We start from the raw sequence: 26,837 nt of genomic DNA, 5'->3' as shown, positions 1-26,837 counted from the left end.
TTGTTCTAACTGTTGATATTGGGCTTTTCCATTGTCTCCTTCCACAGATGTAGCTGGTTTGATTCCTGTGAATTCCATCTGATGAGGTCCACATGTATAGTTGCCATTTGTGTTGTTGAAAAAAGGTATTTGCAATGAAGAAGTCACTGGTCTTGCAAAATTCTATCATGCAATCTCTGACATCATTTCTATTACCAAGGCTGTATTTCCCAACTATTGATCCTTCTTCGTTTCTGACTTTTGCATTCCAGTCACCAGTAATTATCAGTGCATCTTGATTGCACATTTGATCAATTTCAGGCTACAGAAGTTGGTAAAAATTTTCAATTTCTTCATCTTTGACCTTAATGGTTGATGCGTAAATTTGAATATTAGTCATATATTAACTGGTCTTCCTTGTAAGCGTATGGCTATTAGGCTATCACTGACAGCGTTGTATTTCAGCATAGATCTTGAAATGTTCTTTTTGATGATGAATGCAACACTGTTCCTTTTCAATTTGTCATTCCCGGCATTGTAAAACATATGATTGTCCAATTCAAAATGACCAATAGCAGTCCATTTCAGCTCACCAGTGCCTAGGATATCAATCTTTATGCATTCCATTTCATTTTTGATGACTTTCAATTTTCTTGAATTCATACTTTGTGCATTCCACGTTCTGCAAATGGATGTTTGCAGCTGTTTCTTATTTTGAGTAGTGCCACCTCAGCAAACGAAGGTCCCAAAAGCTTGACTCCATCCACATCATTAAGGTCGACTCAACTTTGAGAACGCAGCTCTTCCCCAGTCATATTTTGAGTGCCTTCCAACCTGAGGGACTCATCTTAGAAAATTTTCCACTGCTATCCATAAGATGTTCACTGGCCAATTCTTTCAGATCATCAAGTCCTTCTTTGTAGTCTGTCTTAGTCTAGAAGCTCCACTGAAACCTGTCCACCGTGGGTGACCCTGCTGGTATTTGAAATACTGGTGGTATAGCTTCCTTCCAACATCACAGCAACATAGAAGCCACCACAGTATGACAAACTGACAGACAAGTGGTGGACCTACATATTGTAAACTCTTACTAAATGTTTGATGTTGATGAACAAGTTCAAGTTATCCTGTCTCAATTTTCTTCATAATTTCATGGCTTCATATGTATTCTCTTTTAAGCTCCATATTTTCAGACTGTGAAGTTTAATTATTTTAGTCTATCTTCATATAGTGGCCTTTACATTCATTGCCTTTCTCTGAATGGCCTCCAGTTCCATTGTTCTCCTTTCATTCTTTCCACCTTCAAATAAAGATACTACCGACTACCCTAATAGTGTGTGGGGGGGAGGGGTGGATTGAAGAAGAAATCCAGGACCTGGTTAATGCATAAAATGGGTAATCAGTGCTGAAATAATTAAGAATTCATTGCAGTATGAATGCCTAAGCAGTATGATGCTAGAAGTTTATTTTGTAATTCTATTCTTGCAGTCGGGGGACTCAGAAATTCTGAGCAAGAAAGGAAATAGGGAAAAGTAGGGAGGGTATGGCAGGCAAATTAGAAATCCCTCTGTCCTAATGTCTCTGCTGACTAGCTGAGGAAGCCACAGAGGGCCTGATGAATCTCAGTCCTTCAGCTATGAAGAGCCTCCTTCATCACATTCTCAGTGGCAAGGAGTTTGGCGTGGAGCGAAGCGGTAAGGCTTCTGAATAACTGCATTTCCATTTCAGAATGTTTAAGTGTCTCATTGTTTTTAAAATGTTTTCCTTTTATCAAAGGAACTTTTTTTACCCCCAAATAAATAGAACTCTAATATATAAAACAGCTAAAAACAAAGCTGTCTTCTGGAACAAATTTGAAAACCACTGTATGTCTCAATTTCTTTTTCCTTAATGATATATTAACTAAGTGGATTGATTACAATTTTTTTTTATTGTTTTGCCCATTCCCTCTCATTATCTTGTCTCCACTTTAGGATATTACTATTTCAACATAAAACCCTTTAGACTAATAGCTTTTAACATCTGAAACTTTCTTGTATTCCAGTTGGCAATAATTCAGTAGTGCTTCCAGTGTTGAATGTGTGTGTAGGTGCTATAGTACATCTGATGTAGTCTTTCAACTTTAATTTCAAATATATCTGGGAATCTGCCACAAATTAATCTTCTATCTGCACTTGAAGTTTTGGCAGTCGAATAAAGAGTGGCATTTTGTGTCTAGTACCTAGAACAGCAGAGCAAATGGAAAGAGTTTATTTGCCATGCTCAACTTTTAGGCTTAGGACAAATAAATATGTAATGTGAGATGGATGCACGGCATTGACAGACCTTAGAGTAGTAAAAGAAAGTTATAAAGCAGTGCTTCTCGAGTCCTGAAAATTCTGATTCACGAGACCTGGACAGGGACCTGAGATTCTAGTAACAAGCTCCTGGGTGACACTGATGCTCCTTTTCCACAGACCACACTTTGAATAGCAATGTTACCGTTTTTTTTTGTTGTTGTTTTTATTAAGTTAAAAATAAAAGGACATACATCTAGGTTCTTTTAATGTGGTGGGGGGTAAATCTGAACCTGACTGTCCTTTATCTTTGATCTGTCATCTTATAGTTCGCCCCACTGATTCAAATATCAGCCCTGCTATTTCTATCCATGAGATTGGTGCCGTTGGAGCAACCAAAACTGAACGAACTGGGATCACGCAGTTAAAAAGTGAGATAAAGCAGGTAAGATACTTGGGGGATTAGCTGGGAAATTATCACTTTTAAGAACATTCTTTTGGAATCAGGCTTTGTTGGGATTTTGGTTTCATATCCCTAGTTTAATTTGAACTATTTGTTTTTCAGGTGGAATTCCGTAGACTGTCTATCTCAACTGAGAGTCAGGTGAAACAGCTAGGAAATCCTTAACACAGTTTAAGCTCCCTTTAGTTCTATATAACATGCATGTACTCTTGGCCTCTTTGCAAATAAGATAACAAGTAGCTTATTTGATTCTCCTTTATATCAGTCATTTTGTAGATAGCTTTCCTTTTGCTGGACCAAATTATTTTGCTAATTTTAGGAGAAAAATAATCTGCTTCTAATAACAAGAAAGTGAAACCCTGAGTTCCTCTTGTTAGGATTGACATGTAATTTTGAAATTAATTTTCTTTGTGAAACTAGACTTAGATTTTTTAGTTTTGAAAATAGATAGTAGAACACAAGACTAAGCAAGGGCCTTATTTTTCATCTATTTTCAGGTATTGTCCCAAAATTAGATTTTTATCACCCTTATGATAGAAGCATAGGAAGGGTATTATGGACACATATAGGAAAAGCATCTAAATCAGCCTGGGTGTTGGTGGGAGTCACTAAATACCATTCTGTAGCTTCTTACTGAGTTTTCCCTGCAGGTGAGAATAGATGAGTTGTTACATTACACAAAGAAATAGTTAACATGAAATTCCATAATTTCTCCTTTTAAAACTCTGGGAAATCATATGATTTCAAGATCTTCAAGTTGAGGGAGTACTCATTTACTCTATCCTGATAGTACTTTTTATGAAAAACTTAAAACTCTCTCTCCTGCCTTCAGAATAGACTTATGATATAGTATTAATGAACATACAGAAGAGGAAAGGAAAATGGATGTTTTGTTTTTTAAGAAACCATTTAGGAGGAGAATGAGCCAATGCTTGAACCTTAATTTGAAATAAACTGAATTTGAGTACACTCCTTAAGTACTCTTTCATGATTATATTTATGAAAGGACAAGAATAGGAATAAAATAAGAAAGTTCCCTGTAATAGAGAAGTTTTCATTTTACAGTTTTTTTTTTTCAGATAATTCAGATAATCTGCACATTTTCCTATCTGAAAGGGGAAAGGCCTACATTCAATAACAAATAAACTGATTTATATTGTTGGTAAACAATCCTAGTTTTGGTTGAGAGTGGTTGGCTAAGCATATTATAGTTGTTTATAGTCACACAGTATTACTTATAAGCTCATTATATATTTAGAGCTTGAAGTCTATGTTTCCAGATAAATTGTTGTTTTTAGGTGCCGTCCAGTCTATTCCCACTCATAGTGACCCTGTGTACCATAGAACAAAACTCTGCCCTGTCCTGCACCATCCTCACAATCCTTGCTATGCTTGAGCCCGTTGTTGCAGCCACTGTGTCACTCCCTCTTGTTGAAGGTCTTCCTCTTTTTCGCTGACCCTCTGCTTTACCAAGTATGATGTCCTCCTCCAGGGACTGGTCCCTCCTGATAACATGTCCAAAGTACAGAAGATGAAGTCTCACTATCCTCTCTTCTAAGGAGCATTCTGACTGTATTTCCAAGACAGATTTGTTCATTCTTTTGGCAGTCCATGGTGTATTCAATATTCTTCACCAACGCCATAATTCAAAGGCATCAATTCTTCTTCAGTCTTCCTTATTCATTGTCCAGTTTTCATATGCATATGAGGTGATTGAAAATACCATGGCTTGGGTCAGGCATACCTTAGTCCTCAACATACTTTGCTATATCATTTTTTTTCCCTACACATCCACTGCTCATAGGTCTTCAAGGGAGCCAAAATCAATTGGATTATAATTTAGAGAATTAAGAGCCCTAAATTTCCCTTACTTTATATTTCTAATATTGATTTCCATCTTTACCTGCTTATCTGTATTTTGTGTGGTTCTAAGCCCTTTTCTCTATCATTCATCAGTGCTCTTTCCTGATTATGGGGAAAAAATATGTTGGTACGGTTGTTGTTGTTAGGTGCTGTCAAGTCTATTGTGACTCATAGTGACCCCATGTGACAGAGTAGAACTGCCCCATAGGGTTTTCTTGACAGTAATCTTTGCTGAAGCAGATCACCAGGTCTTTCTCACATGAAGCCGCTAGGAGAATTTGAACTCCCAGCCATTCTGTTAGCAGCCAAGCGCTTAACCATTTTGCCACCAGGTAGTTTTATTTATTTTACCCTTTACCAAGACTTATAGAGTAAGGCTTTTTCATCAGCTTTTTAATGATAACATGCTGGCTTGAATAGTCCAGAATTTCACTCTACTAATCACTTAAAAAAATTTTTTTAATCACTTTTAAAAACTAAAATAATGGTCGTTACTCCCTTTTAAAATTATATGTTCTCCATTTTTTTATAGCCCAATGGTGGTCATCTCCTGGGTATAGATTTGATATCACCATCTTTTCTGGTAACTGTTGTCATCTTATATTATATGCCATTCATAAGTGTTTTGAATATACTGTGATATAATCATGACATATACTAATTGACTGAAAAGGAAAACGAAGTCAATCAAGAACTAAAATAAGTATAAAGCAACTTAATGCATGGATGTGAGATCTTTTCCAAAAAGGCAGGAAAAGGGAGGGGGGGGAATTCAACTCCAACCTCTTTTTCATTTCAGAAAGCATAATTCAATGTAAAATTACATACAGTTAAGCACCTGTTTATTCATTCTTTCAATTAATATACTTTATGGCATGCCTACTATGTAGCAGGCACTGTATTAGGCAGCATCATTGTCACCTGGAAACTTATTAGAAATGCAAAATCTTGATCCCTACCCTAGGATTACTGAATCAGAAGGCTGAGGTGGAGTCCAACAATCTGTGTTTTAATAAGCTTCCTAGATAATTCTTATGTGTTCTTAAATTTGAAAACTACTGGGTTAGCTATTCTTTTGATTATTAATTAATTTAGTAAATATTGAGTGCCCATTTTGTGCCAGGCACTGGAGATACAATAGTGAACAAAATAAATGTGGTCTTTGCCCTCTTGGAGCTTATAGTTTAGAGAAGAGTGATCTTTGATTAAATTTCAAAATAGCCTGTGATTTCAGATTTCTCAGGCTGAACAGATTTAGGCCAGATGACACACACAAAAAAAGTGGAAAACTATTGGGAACAATGTTGGCATTTCTGTTATCCTTAACAAAATAGCCCTGTAATGAATTAATAAGACTTAGTCAACTCTGTCATATCCACATTAATAAAAAGAGTACAGAGGTATAGAAGAGAATCTAAAAACTATTGACATTTGGCTTTTGAACACAATCTGGGTTGTACCCTATCAGATACATACCCTTTCTGAGTGGACTTCACTTTAGCAGCCTACAGTCTTGGTGGTAAAGAAGGTAATGAAGATCAATGAAATAGCAGTTCATTTACTTGGCAGATCGGTATGACAGTCACTTGCCAATAGAAATGTTTTGGGGCACTTTTCTCTTTTACATAGCAGTCCGTGGTGGTTTATACATTTGATTCAAATTAAAATGTGAGCAGTTCTTTTCTCAGAAAAGTATTTCTATTCTTTTTATTTTATATTTCTGAATCCGTAAGCTGTCAAATAACCACTTTACCCAATGTACTTCATCCTTCATTTAGCATAATTTTTTCAAGGTTCATCTATGTTGTGGCATGTATCATTACTTCATTTCTTTATACTGCTGAATAATATTCCATATATTCCGTACATGTATTATCCGCTCATTAGTTTATGGACATTTAGATTGTTTCCACTTTTTGGCTTTTATGAAAAACGCTACTGTGAATCTTCATGTATGAGTTTTTGTGTGGACAAATGTTTTCATTTCTCTTGGGTACATACCAAGGAGTAGAATTTCTGGGTGTATGTTTAACGTTCTGAGAAACTGCCAAACTGTTTTTCAAAGTGGCTGCCCCATTTAATATTCCCACTGGCAATATATGAGGGTTCTAGTTTCTCTACATCCTTGACAACACTTGTTAGTGTCTGTCTTTTTTATTATAGCTGTCCTAGTGGGTGTGATGTAGTATCTCATTGTGGTTTTAATTTGCAGTTCCTAATGATGTTGAGCATCTTTTTTCATGTGCTTATTGACCATATATATCTTCTCTAGAGAAATGTCTATTCAAATCCTTTGCCCACTTTTTAATTGGGCCATTTGTGTTTTTATTGTTTTGTTGTACGAGTTCTTTATATATTCTAAATACAAGTCTCTTATCAGGTATATGACTGACAGATATTGTCTACCATTATGTAAGTTGTCTTTTCACTTTCTTGATAGTGCCCTTTTGATTCATAAAAGTTTTTAATTTTGATGAAGTCCAATTTATTTTTTTTTCTTTTGTTTCTTCTGCTTTTAGTGTCATATCTAAGAATCCATTGCCAAATCCAAGGTCATGAAGATTTACACCTGTTTTCTTCTAAGAATTTTATAGTTTTACTTCCTTATATTTAGGTCTCTGATCCATTTTTAATCTTGATATGGTGTGAGGAAGGAGTCCATATTAATTCTTTTGTGTGTGGATATCCGGTTATCCCAGCACTATTTGTTAAAAAGATTATTTTCCCCCATTTTACTCTCTTGGCACCCTTGTCAAAAATTAATAGACCAAAAATATAAGGGTTTATTTCTGGACTCTCAGTTCTATTCCATTGATCTGTATATCTATCATTATGCACCTATGACACAGTCTTGATTATGGTAGATTAATGGTAAGTTTTGAAACCGGAAAGTGTCAGTCCTACAATTTTGATCTTTTTAGATAAGATTGTTTTAGCTATTGTGGGTCCCTTGAATTTCCATATGAATGTTGGGATCAGCATGTCAATTTCTGCAAAGAAACGAGCTGAAATTTTGATATGTATATTATTTAATCTCTAGATCAATTTGTGTAATATTGTCATCTTAACAATGTCAAGTCTTCTGATTTATCAACATGGGATTTCTATTTATTTAGGTCCTTTAATGTCTTTCAACATGTTTTGTAGTTTTCAGAGTACAAGTTTTACACTCCTTTTGTTAAATTTATTCCTGTTTATTTTATTCCTTTTGATACTATTGTATATAGAATTATTTTCTTAAGTTCTTTTTCTGATTGATAACTGCTAGTGTATAGAAAAGCAACTGATTTTTGTGTATTGATCTTGTATCTACAATTCTGCTGAACTCATTTATTAGCTTTAACAGTTTAGTGGATTCTTCAGGATTTTCTATCCTAAAAATTATGTCATCTGTGAAGAAAGATAATTTTAGTTTTTCCTTTCCAATTTGGATGCCTTTTTTTTCTTTTTGTTTCCAAATGCTTTTGCTACAACTTCCAGTACAATGTTGAATACCAAAAAAAACAAAAACAAAAAACAAACCCGTTGCTGTCAACTCTGACTCGTAGTGACCCTGTAGGACAAAGTAGGACTGCCCCATAGGGTTTCCAAGACTGTAATCTTTATGGAAGCAGATTGCCACATCTTTCTCTCACAGAGCGGTTGGTGGGTTGGAACCATCAACCTTTTCGTTAGCAGCTGAGCACTTTAACCACTGCACCACCAGGGATCCTTTCAGTGGTGAAATTGGGCGTCCTAGTTCTGCTCCTGATCTTAGATGAAAAGCTTTCAGTCTTTCGCTTTTGAGAATAATGTTAGCTGTGGATTTTTCATAGATGCCTTTATCAGCTTCGGGAAATTCTCTTCTGTTCCTAGTTTGTGGAGTGTTTTTATCATGAAGGGGTGTTCTATTTTGCTAAATATATTTTCTGCATTTATTGGGATGATGATGGGATTTTACTCCTTTATTCTATTGATATGGTATATTGTATTGATTGATTTTTGGACCTTAAAACAGCCTTGCAATCCTGGAATTAAGTCTACTTGGTCATAGTGTATAATCCCTTTTATATGTTACGTGATTACCGTATTTTTATACAAATAACATGTGCCTTCTATGTTTGTTTCCCAGCTGTGCCCTCCCCCCTCTATGTATTTCTGTAAGTGCACTATGCTAATTTTCTTACAAAAACATGTAAAAAAAATTGGCATAGCAGGGCTTACGAAAATACATCATGGGGGGCAGGACGCAGCTGGCAAACAAATGTAGAAGGCGTACATTATTTGCATAAAAAACATGGTACATTTGCTAATATTATATTGAGGCTTTTTGTATCTGTAGTCATTAACGTATATTGGTCAGTAGTTTTGTTTTCTTGTGATGTCTTTGTCTGATTTTAGTATCAGGATAATACTGGCTTCATATAATGCGTTGGGAAGTGTTACTTCTTCTTTTCCATTTTTGAATGAGTTTGGGAAGAACTGGTAATAATTCTTCTTTGAACATTTGGTAGAATATGCCAGTGAGGCCACCAGTGCTTAGGCTTTTCTTTGTAGGAAGTTTTTTAATTACTCATTTCTTCTTTTAATTTTTACAAATCTGTTCAAATTTTCTGTTTCTTCTTGAGTCAGTTTCAGTAGTTTGTGGCTCTCTAGGCATTTTTCCCATTTCATCTATGTTATGTAATTTGTTGACATATACTTGTTCAAATTATTTCTTTATAATCCTTTTTATTTCTGTAATATCAGAAGTGTTGTCCCCTCTTTCGTTCCTGATTTTATAAATTTGAGTCCCCTTTTTTCCATGGTCAGTCTAGTTAACAAATTGCCAGTTGTTGATACTTTCAAAGAACAAATTTTGGCTTTGTTCTCTATTATTTTACTGTTCTCTATTTCATTTATTTCTGCTCTAATCTTTATTATGTCCTTCCTTCTGATTGCTTTTGGTTTTGTTTGTCCTTCCTTTTCCATTGTCTTAAGATAGAAGGTTAGCTAACATTATATTCAAAAGTGAAAGACAGATTTGAGATATGTCTTCCTTTTTTAAATATATGCAGTTAAAACATGAATTTCTGTCTAAACACTACTTTAGCTGCATCTCATAAATTTTTGTATATTTTCATTTTCATTCCTCTCAAAGTATTTTCTAATTTTCCTTGTGATTTCTTCCCCTTAACCCATTGGTTATTTAGGAAGGTGTTGTTTAATTTCCACATATTAATTTTCCCCAAATTTCCTACTGTTATTGATGTTAAATTTAATTCCATGTGGTTAGAGAATATACTTTGCCTGATTTCAATTCTTTTTTCTAATTTATTGAAGTTTGTGTTTTGGCCTAGCATACAATCTATCCTGGCAAATGTTCCATTTACACTTGTGAAGAATGCATAGTCTGCTGTTGTTGGATGGAATATTCTTTAGGTGTCTCTTAGGTCTAGTTTGTTTATATCATTGTTTGTGTCTCCATATTTTGTTGATCTTCTGTCTCATTGGTCTATCCATTATTGAAAATAAAGCATTTAAATCTCCAGCTTTCATTGTTGAATTGTTTTTTTTACCTTCAGTTCTGTCAGTTTCTGTTTCATGGATTTCAGGCCTCTGTTTTTAGGTGCATGTATGTTTATAATCGTTACGTCTTCCTCATAGATTGACCTGTTAATCTTCTTGTCTGGGGGCCACACTTTTCTGTTTCTTTGCATGCCTCATAATTTTCTGTTGAAAACTAAACATTTTATTTATTTATTTTCATTGTACTTTAGATGAAGGTTTACAGAGCAAACTAGTTTCTCAGTAAACAATTAATATACATATTGTTTTGTGCCACTGGTTGCCAACCCCACAACATGTCAACACTCTGCCCTTCTCGAACTTGGGTTCCCTATTACAAAATTTCCTGGCTTCTTGTCCTTGCCTCTGGGTTAGTGTGCCCATTTAGTATCATTTTGTTTTTTGGACCTGTTTAATCTTTGGCTGAAGGTGAACCTCAGGAGTGACTTCATTACTGAGCTGTAAGGGTGTCCAGGGGCCATACTCAGGGTTTCTCTAGTCTCTCTCAGACCAATAAGTCAGGGTTTTTTTTTTGTGTGTGTGTGTGAGTTAGAATTTTGTTCTACATTCTTCTCCAGCTCTGTCTACGACCCTCTATTGTGATCCCCATCAGTGCAGTTAGTGGTGGTAGCCAGGCACCATCTAGTTGTGCTGGACTCAGTCTGGTGGAGGCTGTGGTTGTTGTAGTCCATTAGTCATTTGGACTAATCTTTCCCTTGTGTCTTTGATTTCATTCTCCCTTGCTCCAGATGTGATGAGTCCAGTGGAGTATCTTAGATGGCTGCTCAGAAGCTTTTAAGACTCCAGACACTACTCATCAGAGTAGAATATAGAGCATTTTCTTTATAAGCTATGTTATGCCAGTTGAGCTAGATGTTCCCTGAGGCCATGGTCCACAGAGCCCTCAGCTGAGTAATTTGTTCCCTCAGGAAGTTTAGATGTGTCTATGGAGCTTTCATGATCTTGCCTTGGACAAGTTGTGCTGGCTTCCCCAGTGCTGTCTACTGTCTTACCCTTCACCAAAGTTACCACTTGTCTATTTAGTGTTTTTCTCTCCCACCTCTCATCTCCCTCATAACCATCAAAGATTGTTTCTTTATGTATGTAAACCATTTCATAAGTTTTTATGGTAGTGGCCTCATACAATATTTGCCCTTTTGTGATTGACTTATTTCACCCAGTATAATGCCCTCCAGATTCATTCATGTTGTGAGATGTTTCACAGATTCATCATTGTTCTTTATCATTGCATAGTATTCCATTGTGTATATGTACCATAGTTTGTCCATTCTTCTGTTGATGGGCACCTAGGTTGTTTCCATCTTTTTGCTATTGTGAATGATGCTGCAGTGAACATGGGTGTGCATATGTCTGTCCATGTGACAGCTCTTATTTCTCTAGGATATATTCCTAGGAGTGGGATTGTTGGATCATATTTGTATGGTATTTCTATTTCTAGCTTTTTAAGGAAGCACCATATCATTTTCCAAAAAGGTTGTACCATTTTGCATTCCCACCAGCAGTGCATAAGATTTCCAATCTCCCTGCAACCTCTCTAGCATTCGTTATTTTCTTTTTTTTTTTTATTCGTGTCAGTAATGTTGGGGTGAGGTGATGTCTCATCGTGGTTTTGATTTGCATTTCTCTATTGGCTAGTGATCACAACCATTTCCTCATCTATCTCTAAGCTGCTTGAATGTCTTCTTTGGTGAAGTGTCTGTTCAGATCCTTTGCCCATTTTTTAATTGGATTATTTGTCTTTGTGTTGTAGAAGTGTTGGATTTTCCTGTAGCTTTTAGAGATTAGACCTTTGTCAGATTTGTCATAGCCAAAAATTTTTCCCAGTCTGTAGGTTCTCTTTTTACTCTTTTGGTGAAGTTTTTTGATGACCATAAGTATTTAATTTTTTAGAAGATCCCAGTTATCTAGCTTATCTTCTGGTGTTTGTGTATTATTAGTTATGGTTTGTATCCTGTTAATGCTTTGGGTTAGGGCCTATAGTGTTGATCCTATTTTTTCTTCTATGATCTTTATAGTTTTTTTTTTTTTTTTAATATTTAGGTCTCTGATCCATTTTGGATTAGTTTTTGTGTATGATGTGAGATATGGATCTTGTTTCATTTTTTTGCAGATGGATATCCAGTTTTGCTAGCACCATTTGTTAAAAAGACTGTCTTTTCCCCATTTGATGGATTTTGGGTCTTCGTTGAAGGTCAGGTGACCATAGGTTGATGGATTTACATCTGGGTTCTCAGTTCTGTTCCACTGGTCAATGTGTCTATTGTTATACCAGTACCAGGCTGTTTTGACTACTGTAGCTCTATAGTAGGTTCTGAGATCAGGTAGTGTGAGTCCTCCTACCATATTTTTTTTCTTCAAAGGTGCTTTACTTATCTGGGCTTCTTCCCTTTCCATATAAAGTTAATGATTAGTTTTTCCATCTCTTTAAAGAATGCTGTTGGTATTTGGATTGGAATTGCACTGTATTTGTAGATTGCTTTGAGTAGAATTGACATTTTCACAATGCTAAGTCTACCCGTCCATGAGCGTGGTATGTTTTTCCATTTATGTAGATCTCTCGGTTTCTTTCAGTAGTGAAAACTGAACGTTTTAAATAATATATTTTAAGAACTCTGGATACTTCCCCCACCTTTGTGGCTCATTGTTGTTCTTGTTTATTTGTTTAGTGACTTGGTTGGACTATTTCAGTGAAGTCTGTTTTCCCTGCAATGTGCAGCCTCTGATGTTATTCCTCAGAGGACATAACTCTCTGCATGTGCACCATCATTCTAGGATAACAGTGGTTTTAGCAGGGCTCTCTTTGATTGTCTCTTTCTCTCATGTCTTTGTTAAGCTGTCATCCTCTGTTGTTATTATACCCAGTTCTTAGCTTCCAGTAATTGCCACCTGGTTTCTCTATTTTTTTTTTACATGAATTTCTCCACAGCCTGATCCAATTAAATTTAAGCCCGTTTTCAGGGGTAGTCTTTGAAGCTTGTTCTGACCCCAGGTGAGCTCATCTTAGCTGTCTCTTTCCCTCATTCACTCTGTTAAACTTCTACCTGGTCTAAGGTTTAGCTTGTTGCTTTTCTGGAGCTACCAGCTTCCTCTGAGTTGCTTACCACCAAGGTTTCCATTTTTTTTTTGAGAGTGCCCTTAGACTTGAACTTACCCACACTCTGTCCCAAATAGTCATTTCTTAATACTATATTAGTAAATTCCTGTGTGTCTAAGCCTTCAAAATTATTCAGTATACAATTGTATTAAGTTGCTTTATCATAATTTACTTGTACATCCATCTCCTTATCTTTAGATATTTAGATTGTTTCTAAATGTTCTATTATTGTAATAATTCTAATGAACATCTTCAAGATAGATACATTTTTCCTTCCTTTGTGTTTTTTCCACAGGATAAATTTCTAAGAGTAGAATTTCTGTGTCAGCCCCCCACATCATCAATATTTTTCATGGCTCTTATTACATATCACCAGATTTTTTCTAAAAGGATTGTACCCATTTACATTGCTGCTAGCAACATATAAGTCTACTAGCTTCACTATAACGTCTTTATCTTGGATGTTACACATAATATATGGTTTTTAATTCTGCATAGATAAATCTAAGTGTGTTTACTGTTCGCTGTAATATGTTACTTTATCAGAGGAACAGAGATAACGTTTGATTTATGTTCTTTCCTCTCTTCTTCCAAGTCACCTGGAATCTCTATGGCTTCAAACAGTGGGTCCTTTCCTAGCACATATGGTCAACAGACATCTGTAGATAACCGTCAAGGTCAGTGGCAACGCCGAAGAAGGCTGGATGGAGCACTGAACAGGGTTCCAATTGGATTTTATCAAAAAGTATGGAAAGTTTTGCAGAAGGTGAGCATAATATATTGTGGATGTCTCTTTATTTCCTCTCTTGAAATCCTCAGTCTGCATGGCTGAAACGTAACATGACAGCAGTTGTGTAAGAGGCATATACTCACAGGGACAAAACCCAGAAGAAAAAAACAAAACAGTGAATTTGTTATGGTAGCATTATTGATAATTTAGTTTCTCTCCATTATTGTTGCTATAGTGTTGTTTATAAATTAGATTTTTAAAATGATCACTTCTCTGATGTTGGACATAGTTGGGCTGACACATTCTATTTCGAGGCTTTGTGCTACATTCGCTACTGATCGAATGAATTTGGTGCTAAAGACCTCCTTTCTTTATAGCTATTGTAGATTGGAAATGTTATTTGTATCAGCGTACTGCTCATAACCAAATATGACTTTGGTAAAACAACTGCAGTATCTGAAGAGTTTGTGTAAGGAACTTTTACCTATATATTTTCTTAGATGAAAACTATTAAATAAATATAGCATCATAATGATGCTAATAGTCCAAAGACTGTTTGTGTGACCAATTTTTGTTTTCTTGCAAAAGTTTATTTTTCTAAAAACTTTTAAGGGCACTTTACGTCATTATGATAATGACAGATTTAGAGGGCTGAGAAGGCCATAGTGCTCATTCATAGGTCTCATTCATAGTCTCTTAGTTCCACTTTTTGCTTCATTGCTCTCAATAAGTACCTGAAGAGCACTTCTTCCAGGACTTCAAAACCATTATTTTTGTCTCTCAGCATGCCAGTATTCTTCCTGGGACAGAGTCAGATGATCTTTTGGGAAGAGGAATGTTGATTTCTCAGACTATCAGCTCTGCCGAGGTTTTCAAGGAATACCTAGGACTTGCTTTCCTTCCAGCTAACTTCTTTTTTTTTTAATTGTGGTAAAAATATACACAATAGAACATATACCAAATTAACAATTTCTACATATAAAATTCATTGACACTGATTACATTCTTCAAGATGTGCAACCATCTTGAAGAAGATGATAAGTACTATGGAAAAAACAGAACAGGGTAAGGGGATCAGAAGTACTGATGGAGGATACTTACTTGAAAATGTAGTAACTATACAAGTCTGATAAATGCATATTTTGCGAATTTTTTCTGCAGCCCAAAAATCTTTCTGAAGCCTTATTTGTGATGACTCTGGGATGTAACATGGTGTCTTCCCAGGTAGTCTGAATATTTGGAGCTAGCCTGTCCTAGAAGGTAGATCTTCCTTGCCCACTCCAAGTCCCTAAATATAGGATGAACCTTGAGCCTCCTAGCCCAAACCTGCATCTTGGCACATAGGAATGGCAACCCCATGGCAAGGACATTTAGGCTGTCAGGCCTCACACTGGCCTGTGATTACTCAGCATATACCCAGCGAAGCACACACAGAATAGTGTCTCCTTACAGTCTCACAGTTGTTAGCATATCTTTGGTGACAACATGTTTTTTCTGTTTTGCAGTGTCATGGACTTTCTGTGGAAGGCTTTGTACTTCCTTCTTCCACCACTAGGGAGGTAAGATTCTGTGTCTTTCACATTTATTTGGCTGATAGCTTGTCTGGCTAAAGTATTTCAGTGATCCCTTTTCAAAGTAACAGAGACATGTTTTTATAGATCGACTGAACATGAAATGCATTTGAAGAAAAGACGTAATGATTTTTAAAAATAGAAATGGGAATCCAAAACCAAAATCCCATTGCTGTCCAGTTGATTCCAACTCAGAGAGACCCTATAGGACAGAGTAGAACTGCCCCCATAGGGTTTCAAAGGAGTGCCTGGGGGACTCAAACTGCTGGCCTTTTGGTTAGCAGCCAAACTCTTAACCACTACCTCACCATGGTTTCCAGAAATGGGAATATTAGGGAATAATTATGTACTGCATTAATTATATAAGGGCAGTTTCTTATAATGGTTAAGTTAGGCTGGCTTATGTCAGTATTGCCAGTGCTGGAGAGGGAAGAAAGGATGGAAATCTAAGAAAGAATGACTACTCATGTCCCTCATCCTTTTCATTCCCATTCTTCTCTACTAAGATGCTTGTAGACCTAGATCATAAACCAGCTATCCTTAGTTCTAACTATATGTCGGAGTAACATGGGCACCCATCTCCAACTTAATGGATTGGAATCTCCATAGACGGGGCTTGAGCATCTTTACTTTTTAATAATTCCATAGATGAATCTGATATATAACCATAGCTGGAAAACACTGTGAGGAACCACAGGCATAGATTATCAGGCACTTTTATACATTCATAGAGTCAGTTCTTATCATGAGTGGTGTTATACTCTATAAAGTCACTCATTGAAAATACTGTATTAGTGAATACTGAACCATTGTTCCTAGAGGAAATGCTAGTTTCTACAAGCCTCTGGTCACAACACTTTCATCAACTAGTCAGTGCATTACCTTCTTTTATGTCTGCTCACAACACTTTCATCAGCTTGTCAATGCATTACCTTCTTTTGTGTGTATTTCTTTTAAAGACACCTTATTTAATGGATATTGTTGATTTGTCAACACTGAACTTATGGCCAAGAGCATTATAACTCATGCCTGAAAAAAGTTTATGTAACACATGTATTTTCACCGTAAGGCACACACATCACAGCCTTCTTGCACTTAGGAACGCTAGACAGCATTTCAGCACTATGCTTGGGGGTCATTTTAAACAGCAAAATCACCAACAAAAAGCAAAAAATTCAAAAAATGTGACATAAATAGACCATGAAAAGGACACTTGTTTACAGTATGAGAGCTGAAACAAGAAGGCAGAGTGTCACCTTGTTCGACCTTAGCTGGGAATGTGTGTGTCGGGTGACACAAATTTTTCACTACTCTCCACCTGGCCATGAATGACTGCAAAAGCACTGTGAGTATTGATTTTAGAGTTACAAATAAATTTTAGTGAGGAGGCAAATTCACCAATACGGAATCCGTAAATAATGAGGATTAACTGTAGTTCACTTTTTACCCAAATCACATGGAAATGACGAAGAAATAGCTTTTATTCAAAATCAACAAAGAAGCTAAGAGTAGTCATATTGGACAGTAGGAAATTCTAGAAAACACTGGAGTTGTTGCAGAAAAAGGCAGAAGAGTAAAGAAAGTTAATGCTATGCTTCAGAGCTTCACTCTTGCCTACTTGCCTTTTCTCTAAGAAAGAACACTGTGTCCCCTATCTGTTTTTTCTTTGCCTTTAAGCTAGATTGAAATGTTCATAGAATTAATTAGTAAGATATACCTTGTTAGCACCTTTAAGAGTCTTCAAAAAAACACTTTCACACATTATTTAATTGATCTTCAACACAGCTATATAAGATAGGATTGTAGTTCCCGATTTACAAGTAAGGAAACAAATATAAAGAGATTAAAAAAATTGCCCAAGGTCATCTGGGGTCTTAAACGCTAGCAAGCAGCCATCTAAAATGCATCAACTGGTCTCAATGCACCTGAATCAAAGGAGAATGAAGAACCCCAAGGACACAAGGTAATTACGAGCCCAAGAGACAGAAAGGGCCACATAAACCAGAGACTTTATCATCCTGAGACCAGAAGAACTAGATGGTGCCTGGCTACAACCGATGACTGCCCTGACAGGGAACTCAGCAAAGAACCCCTGAGGGATCAGGAGAACAGTGGGATGCAGACCCCAAATTCTCATAAAAAGACCAGACTTAATGGTCTGACTGAGACTAGAAGGACCCCAGTGGTCATGGCCCCCAGACCTTCTGTTGGCCCAGGACAGGAACCATTCCCGAAGCCAACTCTTCAGACATGGATTGGACTGGACAATGGGTTCAGAGGGATGCTGGTGAGGAGTGAGCTTCTTGGATCAGGTGGACACTTGAGACTATGTTGGCATCTCCTGCCTGGAGGGTAGAGGGGGTTAGAAGCTGGTGAAATGGACAAGAAAAGAGAGAGTGAAGGGAGAAAGCGGGCTGTCTCATTAGGGAGAGAGTAATTGGGAGTATATAGCAAGGTGTATATAAGTTTTTATGTGAGAGACTGACTTGATTCGTAAACTTTCACTTAAAGCACAATAAAAATTATTTTTTAAAAAATTGCCCAAGGTCATAGACCTACTAAGTGCCAAAGACAGAACTTGAACCCAGGTCTTCAAACTCTAAATCCTCATTGCCTCCCTGGAGTATATATGTAGTACAGTTTTACAAAAATTATTTCTCAATCCCCTTAATGCCAATCTGGAGCCCTGGTAGTGTGGTGGTTAGGAGCTTGACTGCTAACCAAAAAAGGTCAGCAGTTCAAATCCACTAGCTCCTCCTTGGAAACCCTGTGGGGTCACTATGAGTCGGAATGGACTTGACGGCACACAACAACAACAACAACAATTTTTAATCTCACAGTCTATATAGATGTTTTACATAATTCTGATCATCAAATATATACAAATTGAAGTTCTACTTAAATTTTTCCTTTATCCAGTCATTATATTTATTATTTTAAATGGCTCCATAAAAATTCATGAAGTTACTATACCATAGGACATTATTTACTCAACCATTCACATGTTTAGGTTACTTCTAGTTTTCCACTTGTGACTAATGCTGCTATAAACATTCTTGCATGTAGAGCTTTTTCCTCATTTGAATCATTTCCTTAGGAAGCATTCCCAGAAATAGGATTATGAATTAGAAAGCACTGACATTTTTGTGACTCTAGTTATGCATTACCAGTTTGCCATCCAGAAAGATTGAACCAATTTACTTACTCGGTTACTTTGAAGGGTGCTGAAGCATTGCTCTTGGCTACAGTATTTTTAGTGCCTTTCAGAGTAGGCGATTGATGCCTACTAGATGATGGACGCTTAGGAAGCTATTTCCTTTTTCTCTATCACAGATGACTCCAGGTGAGATTAAATTCTCTGTTCACGTGGAGTCTGTCCTGAATCGTGTACCTCAGCCTGAGTATCGTCAACTTCTGGTTGAAGCCATCCTTGTCCTCACCATGCTGGCAGATATTGAAATTCATAGCATTGGAAGCATCATTGCTGTGGAAAAAATAGTGCATATTGCCAATGACTTATTCCTTCAAGAACAGGTATGTAAACCTGTTGTTTTCTAAAAGAACATTTGACACTAACCTGACTGCATTCAGAGCTCCTTCATGAAGCCAAGGACACTTTCTTTTGCCCTCTTCCTCATAGCTCTTTCCTGGATACCCTTTATAGTGAATCTGAACTCTATTTACAAAAGAAAACCAAAAACAAAAACAAACCAGTTGCCATCAAGTCGATTCCGACTCACAGTGACCCTATAGGACAGAGCAGAACTGCCCCATAGGGTTTCCATGGAGCACCTGGTAGATTTGAACTGCCGACCTTTTGGTTAGCAGATGTAGCTCTCAACCACTATGCCACCAGGGTTTCCTTTACAAAAGTAGTAGACTGCAAAAGGACCTCTGTCTTCCACCATGTGTTTTGTGGTTGTGTTGAATGGTAAAAGTACCTGGCACTCAGGAGACTTTTACGCTTTTCACCATATTTCAGATTTCTTATCACACTACTTTTTGTAGCTATAAGGACTTAATAAGAGACTATTAGGTAGCATATCCTTTTTGAACTATTAAGGACAAAAAAGATTTGTTTGAACTTTGGTTTTTTGTTCTTGCTTTTGCTACTTATAGGAAAATATTAAAATGAAACTTTAATTCTATATTTTTCTTATTTTTTAAAATAAATCTTTCAGGAAATTAACTACATTAAAGAAAAAAAAATATTCTTTTTAACTTTCCAAATGTTTCCTAGGTTTAGAGTAGGAGCACGTAAGATGAAGGGACTATTGACTAAAGAGCCATGAGGAAGAGGAGCACTATTGTCAAAAGGAAAATCTCCAAAACATGTAATAGGTGTTTCGTTCTGTTAGGCGCTGTGTGGGAATGCAAAAGGAATTAAAAGTATCCACGACTTTCTAGGACAGTCCTAATTTTAAATATTCTGGATTGTTGTCAGTCCACGTATCAGAAAACATGATCACTTTAGGCATACACTCTAGCCTTGGGAAGCTTATGGTCTATTTGAATTAAGTTGATTTGGAAAGGAATAATGATCAAATACAAGATAAAATTATTCATGTCGAAATCAGCAGTGCTATAAGGATTCAGACCAAAGTCACTAGGATGATTTGTAGGTCTTAACATTTGACTCTTAACAGGTAGAAATCATTTCATTAACTATTACATTTAACTTTCAAAATTAATTGTTACAGAGAAAAATCCTAAACAATGGTTGAAAAATAACTTGCGTATGATTTTGGGATCTAGTGAAAAATACATTTATGGAAACTCATATTCACCCTTTTGTGCATAACTCTTATCCCTCCCTGGCTAAATAGGCTAAGATCCACCTAGTTGGTAATGGGGAGGAGGTTCTGTGTTACCCTACTCAGGACATTCAGTAATAGGATTAGTGATTTTTCCTTTCCCCTGTCTTCTCCCATCCTTATAAATCAAACAGAAAACCCTCGGTGCAGATGATATCATGTTGGCAAAGGATCCTGCATCTGGCATCTGTACTCTTCTGTATGACAGTGCACCCAGTGGCAGGTTTGGCACCATGACCTACCTCTCCAAAGCAGCTGCCACCTACGTGCAGGAGTTCCTGCCCCACAGCATCTGTGCAATGCAGTGAGGGCTTTGGGTCCTGGCTGCTGGGAGCCTTGTGACAGTTGGTCTCTGCCTCGGTTGATTATGCATGGAACTGAAATGTTATTGCCTGATCACTTCCACCCTACCACCTTTCCATCCCGTCCCTCCCAAGAAGTAAAACTTTACCTGGAGGCTCCCTTCTAGCGTGCATATGCTCAAGAAGACATTTCATTGTTGGCCTTAATTCTTTCATGGTTCATAGAAGTTTGTGTGTGTTTTTACTCTGTAGATCTGTTACCAGCTTAGTTTTCTAATTCCTATTTGTTAAGAAGATATTAGTAATAACTGATTCCTAAATTTTGGGTTTTCCTTTTCTGTGGTTTTATTGTGAGTATGAGGGCTGGGTGCATTGGGACATTATTTCAAAAGAGTAAACCCTAATATGTTGGATTTTATGCCACTATAAATTGGAAATTGGAAATATCTATTCTCAGTGCCTTTTCTTGGGACACGAGAGTATTGGATCATGGTTTCCTTCTTTATTCACATGTTGCCCCACACTGAATAATGGAGTCGTTTCTGTGTAGAATTATTGTCTCTGCTTTTGCCTTCTCTATATCTACTCACAATTCCTACTTTCACTTTGGTGAAATATTAAAAAATGCAAGTGCAGTGTGTTTATTTAAGGATTTATGTATTAAGACAAAATCACATTATGAAGATTGCTAGTATATTTGCATCAGAAAATACAGAATGACCCAGAGAAATGGAGCCAGGAACCTAGTTCCTGAGAGAAAGGGGAAAGAAGATGCCTGAGTAATGTCTTACACATAGGGAGCAGAGAGGGAATGAGAGGTAGATTAATTCCCTGAAGAGAGCCTCGTACACCTAATCCTTGTCTCTGAAGAGTGGGCCAATACAGAAAACACAGAGAATAATTGAAGCCTCTGGTTCTTGCAAAGAGAAATCCAGCAATCTAGATTATAGCTGCTTTACTGAACACTCCTTTCTTGTGTTCTCTATCTCACTCACCTACTTACTTTCTACAGCATCCAGCCCCTCCAACTCCTTGCCTCCCCCATCTAGTCACAAACTCTTTCACTTATATTTTCACTTCCTAATTCTAGTATTTACATCTATATATATATATATATATATATATATATATATATATATATTGGTATCTGTGGGCATATATCTGTTTATTGTAAACACCTGCATTTGCATGTGTGTCTAAGCATACATGGGAATTTTTCTGAATGTCATAAGTTTTGATGTGTGTGTATACATTTGAATGTGAGTAAGTATGTAAATATGAATGTTGTGTGAGGGGACTGTGTGACTGTGGCCTCAGGCTGACACACAAAGAATAATATGATAATATCTTAAGTCCTGTTTTCTGGTCCCATGTATAGGTAGCCTTGTTTGGAGAATGTTTCTCCACAATTTTTTCTCCTCTTAATTTGAGGGCAAAGAGTTTGCTAATTTCTCTGTTATACTCAGACAGCTTCTTACTTCACTCCCCTCCTTCCTCTCAGATTTTGCTAGTTTCTCTCCAAGGATGGGAATGGGGAGGGTAAGGAAGGAGGACTCTCTAAGCAGTTTGTACAGAACCAGTGACAGTCTTATGAATACATGTGAATAAGTGAGCATAGTAGAGTGGTAGAAAACAGATGGTGGAAACAAAGAGAGGATGGCCAACCTTTTCAATACCTCTTTTAAAGCAAATGAAAACACACGGTGAGTAGCTTTCTGATTACATGGTTTTCTGGTGAATTTTAAAGAAAATTTACAACCTCTCTGAAAATGTTTGTCTTTTCACTGTCTGCAAGTGTATCCCAGTCACAGGGAATACATCTGGAGTACCACAGGTAAAAACCACAATTCCCTCCCACACTAATTTGCCTGAACTGACACTGATGGCTGCCCTTCTGGGTTTAGTAAATTGTCTATTACTATGATCCCCATACAGTGATTTTTAATCTTTAAAGCAACTTTTTAAAACATCTGTTTGTATTTTGTTCATTTTAAGTGCATGATACTAACTAAAGATGTGTTAGACTTTTGTTAGAAGCACTTATGTTTTAAAAATAGAATAAAGAATTAAAATTTCTGATTAAGTTTGTGTGGTGACAATGTGCAAAACTTTATATGTGTTTTTGTGATTGGAGTTTATTTTATAGCTTTATTTAACATACTCTTTAATTGTACAGTATAGTCAAAGCTCATTAATTGGGTCAAAATAGAAAAATGTTAACATTATATATTATACGTTATATAATATAATGTATAATATGTATTTAACACAAAATTCAGTTTTATCAATCACGTACATACCTTACTAAATTCAAAGAGGATTCCTGAAGTTTTTAGGTAACCTGTTCTGATGAATGAATAAGACTGATTTTTACTCAGCATTTCAATTGTGTGTAAATGGTGCTTCTGCAGTATTGGGGGGGTACCTAACAGTTTCTACTCCTAAGTATTATAAATATTTGGCTGAATCTTATTTATACTACTCATTAAGTCCTTTGTATAACAAGAGAGGCTTTATCAAACAAGAATTAAAATGTGTCCTCGCCTCTTTGCCACATCTACTGCGAGAATGAAGACCATTCTCAGCAGCCAGACTGTCAACATTCCAGAAAATGTCGACATCACTCTGAAGGGACGCGCAGTTATTGTGAAGGGCCCCAGAGGAACTTTGTGGAGGGACTTCAATCACATCAATGTAGAACTCAGTCTCCTTGGAAAGAAAAAGAGGAGGCTTCGCGTTGACAAATGGTGGGGAAATAGAAGGGAACTGACTACAGTTCACACTATCTGCAGTCATGTACAGAACGTGATCTAGGGTGTTACACTGGGCTTCTGCTACAAGATGAGGTCTGTGTATGCTCACTTCCCCATCAACGTTGTTATCCAGGAGAGTGGGTCACTTGTTGAAATCCGAAACTTCTTGGGTGAAAAATACATCTGTAGGGTTCGGATGAGGTCGGGTGTTGCTTGTTCAGTATCTCAAGCCCAGAAGGATGAGTTAATTCTTGAAGGAAATGACATTGAACTTGTATCAAATTCAGCTGCTTTAATTCAACAAGCCACGACAGTTAAAAACAAGGATATCCGAAAATTTTTGGATGGCATCTATGTTTCTGAAAAAGGAACTGTTCAACAGGCTGACGAGTAAGATCTAAGAGTTGTCCAGCTACGGAAATGAGGCTGGATGATTCCTAAGACTTAACGGGTGATATTTTTAAGATGCAATAAAATTCATTTATTCAAAAAAAAAGTGTCCTCGTAGTTCCATCCTGGTAAACCCAAAACAAACCCATTGCCATGAAGTCGATTCCAACTCATAGTGACCCTATAGGACAGAGTAGATCTGCCCCATATGGTTTCCAAGGCTGTAAATCCTTATGGAAGCAGACTGCTACATATTTCTCCTGCAGAGCAGCTGGTGGGTTTGAACCACTGACCTTTTGGTTAACCACTGTGCCACCAGGACTCCTTTCCATCCTAATAAGTTAGGTTTTGTTATATTCTTGGAATTTTATGTAGCTGCTGGGACAAAAGTTATTGTTAGCCACAGCTGACAAAACCTCTACCATCCCTTTTTGCACTTACCAAATACCTAGTACCTATACCGTTGCAGTGGAGATAAATACAGTATTCTCCACACATAGTCTTTATTTCCTGTTTAACTTGAGTGACCTCAGGTCCTGGTTTTCCATGTGGTCCCCATTTGTGCCTGTTGCCCTGACATAATTATTAATAGCGTTCTCGGTCACTCTCAAAATTATCCCATTTCGACCTATTGAGTATGGAGAAGTCCCCAAGACTATGGTCCTGAGTTGCATTTCAAACCTGGAATGGAGAAAGCGCCACAAACGTGGCACCCTAGACAGACGCACCATGCCATCCCTCTGGAGCAAAGACGCTAAAAACTAAATAACAGATACAAACATCAATCCTGGAACCCTAAGAATCAAATGAAGGGATAAGGAACTAGATCAAACATCAAATGGAAGAAGAAACTGAAGGAAAACACAGAATGAGGAGAGATACAAAGTGTAGGTCCCCTGCCAACTAACATGGCACAGTGTCACCATCTTGGTACACAGCCAGCAACGACCCCAGACAGGGAATAACAGGAAGGCAACTTCACGGAACTCCCAACAGGAGACAGAGCACCCAGTAAGCAGAGAAACATGCTTTCCCACCCCTTAATATTCTGGTAAGTAAAACAGGAACTTCACCATACCAACAGCCCCCACCATTGGGGTACACAATATGAGCACCCCTCCCTACAGGCCCACCCTGCCCTGTCCCTCCACGTGGCTTATTTTTTTTTCCTCTTTTCTCCCTTTTGTTTCTCCCATCTATCCCTATATGCCACCTCCCTCTGTTCCCAAAGAACCCCGCTATATTGCCACAACTAGAAAGCCACTGGCCCACCACCACCCCCACCCACTGGCTCCCACCATTCCGGTTTTTTTTAATTTTCTTGTCTTTCACAATATCAGGGTAGTTTTCTGCAAACAAATCTTCAACAATTCTCTCTGTATTTTCTGTTATCCCCCCCCCTCCCCGTTCTGGTACTCCAATCACTCGTAGGTTATTCCTCTTGATAGAGCCCACATAATTCTTAGGGTTTCTTCATATTTTTTTAATTTTTTTATCTGATTTTTCCTCAAATAAATTGGTGTCAAGTACTTTATCTTCAATCTCACTAATTCTGACTTCCAGTACCTCAGTTCTGGTCCTATGACTTTCTATTGAGTCATCTAATTCTGAATTTTATTGTCAGTCTTTTGGATTTCTCTTTGCTGTCTCTCTATGGATTCTAGTAGCCTGTTAAATTTGACATTTTGCTCTTGTATAAAAACTTAAAACCAAACTCATTGCCATCGATTCGATTCCAACTCATAGCAACCCTATAGGACAGAGTAGAGCTGCTCCATAGGGTTTCCAAGGAGCGCCTGGTAGATTTGAGCTGCTGACCTTTTGGCTAGCAAATGTAGCTTTTAACCTCTGTGCCAACAGGGTTTCTATTTGCTCTTGCATAGCCTTCCTAAATTCCTCTATTGCTTTGTCTGTGTGTTCTTTGGCTTGGTCTCCATTTTGCCTGATCTCTTGAAGAGCTCTGTATTTTAATCTTTTGAATTCTACGTCTGGTAATTCCAAGACCTTCTTTTCCTCTGGGAGCTTTCCTGGTTCTTTGTTTTGGTCACTTGCTGAAGCCATCATGGTCTGCCTCTTTATGTGATATGATGTTGACTGTGTCTCTAAGCCATCAATGTTGTTGTTGTTAGGTGCTGTCAAGTCAGTTCCCACTCATAGCGACCCTATGCACAACAGAACGAAACACTGCCCGGTCCCGAATCGTTGTTATGCTTGAGCTCATTGTTGCAGACACCGTGTCAGTCCACCTGGTTGAGGGTCTTCCTCTTTTGCACTGACCCTGTACTCTGCCAAGCATGATGTCCTTCTCCAAGGACTGATCCCTCCTGACAACATGTCCAAAGTATGTGAGATGCAGTCTTGCCATCCTTGCTTCTAAGGACCATTCTGGTTGTGCTTCTTCTAAGACAGATTTGTTCACTCTTTTGGCAGTCCATGGTATGTTCAATATTCTTTGCCAACACCACAATTCAAAGGCATCAATTCTTCTTTGGTCTTCCTTATTCATTTTCTAGCTTTCACATGCATATGATGCGATTGAAAATACCATGGCTTGTATCAGGTGCACCTTAGTCTTCAAGGTGACATCTTTGCTCTTCGACACTTTAAGGAGGTCCTTTGCAGCAGATTTACCCAATGCAATGCATCTTTTGATTTCTTGACTGCTGCTTCCATGGCTGTTGATTGTGGACCCAAGTAAAATGAAATCCTTGACAACTTCAATGTTATTATATTTATTTATTGTATGTTTGCTTACTGTGTCCTAGCTTCTTGTTTTGATATGCCCAAATAGACTGGTCTTGTGAGCTACTTTGATTATTGGCATCTTTGAAGCTCTCACATCCCGTCACCCAGTGGTTAGAGCTGCTACTGGATATGTGAGCCCAGGAGTCTTTACTGTTGATTCAGCTCAGGTGTCCAGGTCGTCAGTCACCAGGTGTGTGGTACAGGCTCTCACCTACAGTCCTGGATGGGTAGGGCTATGTAGGGGTGATTGGAGCAGGCACAGGTATCTGGCTGCAGTAGGGGATTATGTGCTGAACAAGGTAGGGAGCTG

At 37.5% G+C, this 26,837-nt stretch overlaps 1 protein-coding gene and 1 pseudogene across 7 annotated transcripts in view; both read left to right on the top strand.

Annotated features, from left to right (window-relative positions):
- Positions 1 to 22,675, top strand: part of PHKA1 (phosphorylase kinase regulatory subunit alpha 1) — a 201,148-nt gene extending 178,473 nt beyond the window's left edge. For 3 of the 7 annotated variants that reach the window (XM_010592713.3, XM_010592712.3, XM_064278563.1), the window contains 8 exons: positions 1,572 to 1,673; positions 2,585 to 2,700; positions 2,821 to 2,859; positions 5,114 to 5,164; positions 13,818 to 13,988; positions 15,458 to 15,511; positions 18,857 to 19,057; positions 20,472 to 22,675. In XM_010592713.3, coding sequence (XP_010591015.1) covers positions 1,572 to 1,673; positions 2,585 to 2,700; positions 2,821 to 2,859; positions 5,114 to 5,164; positions 13,818 to 13,988; positions 15,458 to 15,511; positions 18,857 to 19,057; positions 20,472 to 20,645 — 908 coding nt within the window. In that variant the 3' untranslated portion in view covers positions 20,646 to 22,675. The remainder of the gene's footprint in view (positions 1 to 1,571; positions 1,674 to 2,584; positions 2,701 to 2,820; positions 2,860 to 5,113; positions 5,165 to 13,817; positions 13,989 to 15,457; positions 15,512 to 18,856; positions 19,058 to 20,471) is intronic. The other 4 variants (XM_003412723.4, XM_003412722.4, XM_023551434.2 and 1 more) reach the window with 3 other exon arrangements.
- A 382-nt stretch (positions 22,676 to 23,057) lies between these two features.
- On the top strand, positions 23,058 to 23,888 carry LOC100662007 (large ribosomal subunit protein uL6-like; annotated as a pseudogene).
- Positions 23,889 to 26,837: the final 2,949 nt, after the last annotated feature.

This window comes from Loxodonta africana, chromosome X (assembly GCF_030014295.1).
Source record: "Loxodonta africana isolate mLoxAfr1 chromosome X, mLoxAfr1.hap2, whole genome shotgun sequence".
In the NCBI taxonomy this organism is placed as follows: Eukaryota; Metazoa; Chordata; class Mammalia; order Proboscidea; family Elephantidae; genus Loxodonta; species Loxodonta africana.
This window is presented reverse-complemented; position numbering and strand designations above follow the sequence as displayed.